General features: G+C 40.0%; 1 protein-coding gene across 1 annotated transcript in view; it reads right to left on the bottom strand.

Moving 5' to 3' along the window:
* Nucleotides 1-1,982: 1,982 nt before the first annotated feature.
* LOC139473728 (receptor-type tyrosine-protein phosphatase H-like) overlaps nt 1,983-10,708 on the bottom strand; it is a 44,971-nt gene continuing 36,245 nt past the window's right edge. Inside the window, exon 28 of the mRNA XM_071256450.1 lies at nt 1,983-3,997. Coding sequence (XP_071112551.1) covers nt 3,978-3,997 — 20 coding nt within the window. The 3' untranslated portion in view covers nt 1,983-3,977. The remainder of the gene's footprint in view (nt 3,998-10,708) is intronic.

Genomic DNA, 10,708 nt, shown 5'->3' on the forward strand with positions numbered 1-10,708 from the left:
GTATGTAAGCTACACGTGAAAGAGGATGTTTACAGCCGTTGTTGATGAGACATTGTCACAATGAGTAAGTGAGCGGAGTCCAATGACTTTGTCGGCGACATTACAACTTGAATGGGCTCTTGTCTACATTCGAGTATACAGAGGATGTTCGATGTCACGAAGGCTGCGATTGGACAACACTAAACACAGCACCCATTGGTCCTCGATATGAGATATAACAAATATCACACTTCCTGATTTGGTTTTTTTTTGTTTTTTTTTGTAAAGTAAAAGTTGTATAATCATAAATAATCATGATCAGCGCGGTTTGTTACTATTTATGAAAAAACAAATTCGTAGAGTAGACATGTTTCCACTTGTAATTATACTCGTTATAAAGAACGTATGCGTATCTATAACCGTAAATGGTTAGAAATGCTGAATGCGACCTGAAACATAGTTGGGGTACAAATAACGTTGTCAATAGCGCATGCTGGGCAACCCACTGTTTCGATTAGACCATGGCGACCTCTTCAAATAAAAACACTTCAAAACACTGTAAACCTAAGGTCCAAAACACGGCTATGATACCCGTATCAACTGCATCTCTCTCTCTCTCTCTCTCTCTCTCACACACACACACACACACACACTCGCTCTCTCTCTCTTTCTCTCTCTCTCTCTCTCTCTCTCTCTCTCTCTCTCTCTCTCTCTCTCTCTCGGATGTGTGTCGAATAGGGTGATGTCTTGAATCCCAACGATACAGTTAAATAGCATCACCTCTCGAGCCCTAACATTGTATATGTGTGTGTTCTGTAAACTCATACACTCCTTTCAAGTAGCCTTTGTGTCTTAGTTATTTATACATGTATCGAATATTTTGGTGTAACGATGTTTCCTGTGTGAGTTTGGTTAACGTCCCACACTCAGTTCTGTATTAACAGAGGTCTTTAGATCTCCTAAACACCGGAATCAGCTACTCCCCGTTGTAATGACCCCCTTACCACAAATAACTACGGAGAAAGTGGCTGATAATGTTTTTTGTAGCACTAGTCTTTCGTTTATTTATACACAAGTGGACTTCAATAGGTCGTTTATCAGCATCAAAACACCGTGTCAAACACAATATAAAACCAATATTCCTTTACGATAACAAAACACAGCTGTTTGTTTTCTGATTTGAGTGAATGACTCACAAAATCACTGACATGTAAACGATAAACTTTATTTCAAAACCCACCGTGTCAGACCTTCAAGCGCATCCGGGTTTGATTCCTCGTAAAATGATACCAGATCCGGGTGAACTAAACACTCTTCGAGGTAACGAGAGTCATCCTTTAAACCAGAGTTACTGTGTCCAATGGACGCCCATGTTATGCAATAGCCCTGGTTATCGAGAATGGGTGAGAAAATGAATATGGTTTTGCGCCGCATTTGCAAGATTCCAGCATGGCCGTGGACACCACAAAAAGGGCTTCTGACATTGTACCCATTTGCAGAATAGAACCCTGAAGGGCGAACGCTTTACCCACAAGGCTAGGTCTACGATCAAGGGTGTTACTCAGGTATAGTGAATGAGTGAGTATGGTTTTACGCCGCTTTTGCAAGATTCCAGCATGGCCGTTGACACCACAAAAAGGGCTTCTGACATTGTACCCATTTGCAGAATAGAACCCTGAAGGGCGAACACTTTAACCACAAGGCTTCGTCTACGATCAAGGGTGTTATAATCACTCAGGTAAAGTGAATGAGTGAGTATGGTTTTACGCCGCTTTTAGCAATATTTCAGAAATATCACACCAAAAATGAACTTCACACGTTGTACCCATGTGGGGAATCGAACCCGGGTCTTCGGCGTGACGAGCGAACCACTAGGCTACCCCACTAGGCTACTCTGGTATAAAGAGTGTTCACATAGAGCCTATACCACCTGCCATACGTGTGCAGTATTTGTGAAGTACCTTCAAACAGTCACCTGTCACTTGATATAAATGAATATAAAATAAAACTTCACTTCTGAGAAAATATTTATATGCAAATATATTTAATGATATACATTGATTACATCTGGAGATGGCTTCCATAGGGATGTGAGGAATGTCTTCTTGTGGAATGCATGTATGCATGGCTGGAACATTTGACCTTGACGCCATATATCACTTGAAACAATTTGACCAAACAAAGAGTTTAACCAAAACACTGGTTTTGTTGTAACATGTTCAGTATAAACATATCTGATTATATATAAAAGTAAGGTAAACAAACAAATAACGCTTTAAATATACATATAGCATAAATTCTAAAAAATGGAATATTATGATATACATGTTAATAAGTTAACATTTCATCACGGGTTTTTTCGTCAGTGCGTGCAGTGCACGATCTCACAGCTTGGGAGGTTTCTGTACAGTCACACGATATACCAGGTTTTAATATCCCATGTCAACGTGTTGCCAACGTATTTTATACAAACAGTTGCATGTTACAGCTATGGTGGATGATCTATATATTACTCATTGGCATTTTAAGAGAAAAATGAGGAAACATAAATGAAATGTCAACCCTACAGTGAAACTTCATTGAAGGCAGCCTAATGTTCAGATGACGTAAAGTATTCAATTTGTGACGTCATAAAACATGATATCGAATTTCGAACAATGATCATTTTGACGTATTATGGTTTCAATTGACCAATCACCATTGATAATCTCTAAAATGCACATGTGCAAATATTGGAACGTTTTTACACACGACCATTATACCGTTATGGGTAATATAAGATGGATTAGGTATAGTTTGTGCCGTAAATAACGTAGGTACCTGACAGTGGTATACATTCTTTTTTAAGAAACAATTCTGTTTTCTTACATTTGATACTTTCTTATAGTCGGATTCCTAACGGAATTGAAGGGTGGTGGAATTTAAATGTTATGGAACGTTCTGGTCGTTTGACATACAGGTAAATATGATGTGAATATTACTTGACATATGGTTTGCTCTTGTAGTTTTCATTACCGTTATAGCACTCGATCTATTTGTTTATAGTGAATGGTATTTGCCAATATATACAAACACAAATATAAAGTGGAAAAATGATTGAGAGCCAGCTGTAAAGCGATATTTCAGCACAAACAAAAAAAACCCACTAAAATATCAAAACAGATACAAACCTATCTCCGTATCTTATATATCTAACCATCTCCTTTGCTCTCGTTATCCCCTTTAACCGCCCTAGTACTCGTGTTCGAGAGGGAAAAAAGAATAACCCTTTCAGCCTTGATCCAAGCGGAGACAACTCCGCACGAACGCTTGATTCAAATCGTTGACGTGAAAATGGTAGGTACTGAAATTTCTTCTTGTATCGCATGAAAAATGTGAACAGTCATCTGGAAACATTAAAAGGGGTCTATATATCTTCAACAATAACGAAATATGGATGAGGCTGTAATATGATAATATCCACATAGGCGAGTATTTGGATTCAAGTCTTAGTCATATGACTACCGTAGGCTTGTCCTACATCCTGAAAGACTCGTGCATGTCGTTTGTCCACACAGCCGTTGAGTCACAGTAAACAGAATAAACAAAGTAAACAACACCGTCCGTTGAGGCTTCCGAAATAATCGCATCGTCTTCCTGGCTGTCATTACGCAATGCACCACGGCGCATCAGTCGAATCCTGGTTCTGTGCAACATCCAAGTTTGGCGTTGAATCCTCCTTTGCACATAGATTACACAAATTGATGATATCACTATCCCGTGCAGTCCGGGTGCAACGGGTTCACTTGCACCGGCTGTAATGTGTCTGTTGACTTCAAGGACATTTTACAGCAGGGTGGCTGCCACAGAAAGTTCAAAGTTATCGTTCCTGCGTGCCGTGTGCACACAACTCTCCGCACATATATCCAGGGCGTCTCCCGCGCCGTGGTCCACCCTGAAGATTCTCACACTGTCAGTGTTTATCCTGTGGAGCTGGTCAGCCATTGTGGTGTTGCCGCTTAGGCGTTCTGGTAGATGGCTGAAAAAGACAACTTGATTTATTATCCATTGATTGCATAGAACATTTTAAAGGACGCATAATGATGTAATAATTATGAATGCATTCAAGGCACACAACGCACCAACCACATCAAACATTCGAACACGCACAGACGCTAGAACACACACATCAGCCAACCCTACCTACCTACACAACCACATAACATCAACACCAACCTTACATTAACATCCACATCCAACACACAAACATCACCCATCCCTTCTCACCAACACCACACACACGCACAGACACACACACGCGCACAGACACACACGCACAGACACACACACACACACAAACATCACCCATCCCTTCTCACCAACACCACACACACGCACACACACACACACACACACACACACACACGCACACGCACACGCACAAACACACACCAAACACACACACACACTTCCAATATAGCCCATAAATGTTAACATCAAGAGTTAATAACTGTTCGATATGTGCACATGTGCATTTAACAATGCTGACTTGTTAGTTGAAGCAATATCACGTCATCACTTGTTCATGACGTCAACAAAAAGCTGCCGCTATGTCTTTTTATGTATTTTTTAACCTCGGTGACGTTTCTCGGTGGAGTTCACATTAATTATTCAAACGTTGTTATTTCTCATTTTCAATCGTTCCTGCTTACTATGACAACAAGTAAAACATATAAATACCTACTCGACACGTGGAATTACGGATAATCTGTCCCTTGTTAATGAATGCTGAAGACTTTTACCATTCATTCATTCGGGACAGATACTCCTAAATACCTCGTACTTCGCAGGTAATCATCTAAATATCAATTCAATGTAGCCCAAATGTCACAGCTCACAGCAGGTCGTTCCTTAGTTTCACATTCTCACAGTAGACCTATGAATGTGATAATTTTGTAAAGATATTAATTAACGTAATGATGTCAGCCTCCATATAGCAATGCCGCGGAAATAGCTGCTAACGGATGTGTGGACGTGATAAAGACCATGTATGCCGCGACACCACTTGGAGGCAGATAGCATTAGGCACATTCACCAAGTCAATTATGTAATAGAGGTATCATGAGAATAAGTTGGAACCGGAAGTAGAATCAAATGATCCAACTTCCTGAATCGAGCGATTTCACTGACTTAAACCATGTTATGGTTGATATATATCATAATGTCTCGGTAAGTTTGCAGAATGACCTATGGCAGCGTTGTAGATCAGAATCAACTGCAATAATAATAGCGGGACGTCATCGTGATGGTTTGATATCCATGTCAGTAATATGTTATTTGGGGGCATTTGAATAGCGTCCAGAGATAACGGTATTGTGCACGTGGTGTTGGCACAGGCTACACATTCTCGGGCAAACTGGCGTATGCTTTAGTTCTGCAGCTGCTTTGGAATAAATAACATCAAGATAAAATTCGTGGATATTACATATATTTAAATAACATACTCCCCTAAATTACATTTTCGCAATAAATGTTACAACGAGGCATACTCTTCATGCAGTTCTGACGGGGCTCCCTAGGAGACAAAACCGTTTCCATATTCATAGCAAATCTCTGCCAAAAGCAGAGTCCATTGTACGATTCCGACTATTTCACGAGCATGTGTTTATGTTTGCGAAAAGGTGAGCGTATCCTGCCCCACCGGTGGCACCGATCACAGACACATGCAAAGGCAATTCAATTGTTCACTATAAAAACACGGGAACATATGGTACAAGTCAAAATAGGGAAATGCATAGGACATCAATTTTGGCACTGATGCGTCAAATTTGAAAATGTCCTCCGCATGTCTACCATAAAACGCTTTGAGAGCTTAACTGAGGCCTTGTAGAAGAATGTTGTAATCTTCATGAAACAATTTCTGAGCAAGCGTCTCTTTGAAATATTGGTAAAAAGAGCATGCTTGATAGCATCTCAAAAGTTGTGAAATGTAGACACTAAAAGCTGGAGATGCTAGAACATTGCTCGACATGAAGGTAAAGCTGACTATTGGAAAGTTGAAGTCATCCATCTTGTCATACAGCCTTGTGGAGAGTGTTTTGTCACTCTGAATCTTTATGCAAAGATCTAAATATGAAACAGATGAGGTTGTCTCACCGGTCTCCTATATTTCTAGTTCAGGTGGGTAAATCAGTAGGGGGCATTGGCTATTTGTTGGTCATTAAACGATTTCACATCATCGATACACGTGAAGCTTACGTGTAACTTCTTGGCCAAATTACTGGTTTTTGAGTTTTTCAAATCCGAGCAGAAATTCCGATCCATATGCACAAAGAAACAGATCCGCAAGAAGGGGAGCACAGTTGGTGCCCATGGGGATGCCATCTTCTTGCCCGAATGTCTTATTCCCCCAAAACATCATTGAGGAAGTCCAGTGTTGCGCACATTGTTTTCTCGGTAAAGGGCCTGTCATACTACCGATGTACGTCGCCGGGACTTAACCGGAGCAAAATATTAACAACGGCGAGAAAATTGGGGGTGCTCCGGCGAGCAAGCACTTGAAAAATAAAAACTGCCCATACCAATACCGATGTAGTACCGGCGTTCCCGTTGTGATACTGTTGTGATACCGCTGTGATACCGTTGTGATACCGATGTGATACCGTTGTCCTACCGATGTAAGAGCCGATGTGCTACCGAATACCACTTTTCTGTCACCTAAGGTGATATACGGTTCTACTACGTTATGACATCGGTACCAGTACAGTACACATTGAGGCCACCGCCGATCCATTACGGGGTGCTTCCTGTGCTCTACCGACAACGAAGCTATACCGGAGTATTGCCGTTGTACTGCCGTTGTACCGATCCCCAAAATCGCCAAATTTGTGCTCCGGTATAGCTCCAAATCGGCTAGATGTGACAGGCGCTTAACCTTCTGATGGCATTTTCTTTCGTCTTTTACAAAGTGCCCTGAACTTCTGAAGATAGGTATCTATAATCAACACGTTTTATAACCAAAGTTCCATGGATCAAGGAATGAAGTATGAGTCAATTCAAAAGTTGACAGTACTGATTTATGGTTTTGGCAGATGTTTTCCTCAGTTAACATACTGGCCTTATGCGCGGCATTGTTTGATATGTCACTTGTACCAAGTTCTTTGATCAAACAATTAACGTAGTGATGCTTACATATAATAGTTAGGTTATTTGAGGCCAGTGAGAAAAGCTACATACTTTTTATATAAGGGTTGCCAGACTTTGGGTTACAGGTGGCTAGGGCAAAATGGGTTTATTCCCATTCTGTTTCCTCTTTTCCAGTTTGTGCATTTTACCAATGACCACATCTCGCACTGACTTAACCCATTTGGGCCCATTCTTTGCACATGCTTCGACAGCATCCATAAAATTATGGAACACTTTGTCTTAGAATGTTACTTAAGGCATCAATGCATCCTTTTTGCAAATTTCACGGCTTTTTGTGATACCAGTCGGAATAAAACATATGTTGTAGTAGCAGTTGCCACATACATGTATGTGTGTTATAACAGTTGCCCCATACATGCATGATATGTTGTTATAACAGTTGACACATACATGTTTATGTGTTGTTATAACAGTTAACCCAAACATGTATATGGTGTTATAACAGTTACCACATACATGTTTATGTGTTGTTATAACATTTGCTCCACACATGTATATGGTGTTACAACAGTTGCCACATACATGTTTATGTGTTGTTATAACAGTTACCCCAAACATGTATATGGTGTTATAACAGTTGCCACATACATGTTTATGTGTTGTTATAACAGTTGCCACATATATGTTGTTATAACAGTTGCCACATACATGTTTATGTGTTGTTATAACATTTGATCCACAAATGTATATGGTGTTATAACAGTTGCCACATACATGTTTATGTGTTGTTATAACAGTTGCCCCAAACATGTATATGGTGTCATAACAGTTGCCACATACATGTTTATGTGTTGTTATAACAGTAGCCACATATATGTTGTTATAACAGTTGCCACATACATGTATATATGTTGTTATAACAGTCGCCATGGTATATGTTGTTATAACAGTTGCCACATACATGTATATGTGTTGTTATAACAGTTGCCACATACATGTTTATGTATTATAACAGTTGCCCCGTACATCTATATGGTGTTATCACAGTTGCAACATACATGTTTATGTGTTGTTATAACAGTTGTCACATATATGTTGTTATAACAGTTGCCACATACATGTATATGTGTTGTTATATCAGTTGCCATGGTATATGTTGTTATAACAGTTGCCACATACATGTTTATGTGTTGTTATAACAGTTGCCATGGTATATGTTGTTATAACAGTTGCCACATACATCTATATGTGTTGTTATAACAGTTGCCACATACATGGATATGTGTTGTTATAACAGTTGCCACATACATCTAACGTCGCTATATAAGTGCAATAATCTTGGACGCGACGTTAAACCCAATTTCACCTCACCTCACATACATCTATATGTGTTGTTATAACAGTTGCTACATACATGGATATGTGTTATAACAGTTGCCACATACATGTATATGTGTTGTTACAACAGGTACTTGGGACTGTTGTCACAAAAACAAACCACTTAAATCTTTTTGAACATTTTAGCACGAAAATATTACAAAACATACAATGTAGACAACATATTTTGTTACTGTTTGAATTAATACCCTCAAATTCAGGAGAAATGTATGTGTGAATGTATTTCTCTGGCGTTAGGTTAGAAATATCTACTGAATTTCCGGTCAAGGGGCGTTACCGTACAAACTCCGTGGTGTTTTCATCTTTTAACCGGAAACATCTGCATGGCTGTGATGAAATAGCGTTTTGCGTCACGCTGTTTTCTGTATTGTGTGAGGGGTGGGTGCGACCGGTAGGGCAGAGTATGCTTACCCTTCTGGTGTCCCCCGTGTCATCTGGTTTTCAGTGATCAGTTCATGTCATTTTAACCGCCAATTTGTACGCCATGTACGCCCTATGGAATCTGTTTCAGTGGGAAATCGAGACGGGTTATTCTCTGGTGTTGATGTTTTATAGTTTAATAAAGTTTAAAAGTTTAACAAAAAGTGTTTTAGAATGTGTTATTCCATAGGTGGTGGCCATACGGAGGTCAACTCTCGGATACTGACTGTAATGTTTAATGAGAACCCACTATATGTCATAAATAGAGAATACTACACTCATTCTCGTTAAATACCATTTTTACGAAACGAGTAGACACTTTACGGTATCTGACCGAGCAAAAGCGAGGTCAGATACCACAGAAAGTTCACGAGTTTCGTAAAAATGGTATCTAACGTAAAGGATTGTGGTATTTTATTTATCACCCACGTTAAATATATATTTATATATTTAAGTGTAAATACATAACAACTTTCGTTCGTTGACTGATCAAATTGAAACCAGTTGCAAAATCTGGGTGAGGTGAGGTGAAATGGGGTTTAACGTCGCGTCCAGATTATTGCACTTATATAGCGACGTGCATGTACGTGTGTGTGTTTGTGTGGCTGCTTGTACTAGTCCGGACTGATGCCGATTTATAGTGCAAGCTCACTGAGATACCATGCCGCAGTTTAACATGAATACCCCACTCAGACACAGTATACTGACTCCGAGCCGACCAGTCCTTGTTTAAGCCCCTTAATGCCGAGCGCCAGACAGGGTAACAACAAGTACCATCTTTTAACGTCTTTTGGTATGACGCGGCCGGGGATCGAACCCCGGACCTTCCGTTCTCCGGGCGGACGCTCTACCGCTAGACCACGGAGGCGGTCTGCAAAATCTGATATATGCCCAAATATAGACATTGTTGACATTTCTATGCAAACGCATAAACTTATGGTAATTCAAGCGCCAGGTTGTAAGTACGCAAGACATCCATAAAAAAAATATAAAGTCACATAAAAGTCACATTAGCGCCACGCTTTGAATATCGGTAGAGGTCACTCGCAATGCCGGGTTCCCGTCTGTGCATTCGAAATGATTCCATTTCCTTGGTCTTTCAGCTGAATTTATATCATGTCCGTACCATTTTGGCAGAGAGAATCAGAGACAAATTTAAGACATTCATGTTAACTGTACCACCCTATACTGAAGACGAGAAAATCAACAAGTCTGCTAGCATGTCTGTGACAACTTCGAACGAAGGGCAAGGTCACCACCGGAATAGGAAAAGACAACCGTGATCTTCTCACAGCGTTTTACGCTAGAGATAGGGAATGTTATTGTTCACGTTTGGGATATTTTAGGCAACATAATCAACAAACAAACAACTCCCGAAACAGTGCCCAAAAATACGCTTCGAAGGGGACACTGATGGAACAACCGGATCATCACAAATAAGTCTAGATATCTGACCAAATAGATTAAACTGACTTCATTTCACCATGCTTATGCTTTTACGTTAAATCAAATTGCGAAAGTGGTCGGGTGCGTCACGCTCATGGGGACCCTCGATCTATTGATCGGTAGTCGTACATTGTAAATGGATATAGCTCGATTATATAATGTCTATAGAAGCTCTATGCATAACTTTCACAGAATGCAAACCGAATTTGATGCGTGTGACTATCTTGAATGAAAAAAGTAGTCCCGGCGTGACAGAGGTCACGGTTATAAAATCAAATCAAATAAAATCAATCAATAAAACAAGGTCAACCTTGTGCGACACACGTGTGACTTACGGATT

This window comes from Haliotis cracherodii, unplaced genomic scaffold (genome assembly GCF_022045235.1).
Source record: "Haliotis cracherodii isolate W230 unplaced genomic scaffold, xgHalCrac1.p SCAF_3, whole genome shotgun sequence".
Classification (NCBI taxonomy): Eukaryota; Metazoa; Mollusca; class Gastropoda; order Lepetellida; family Haliotidae; genus Haliotis; species Haliotis cracherodii.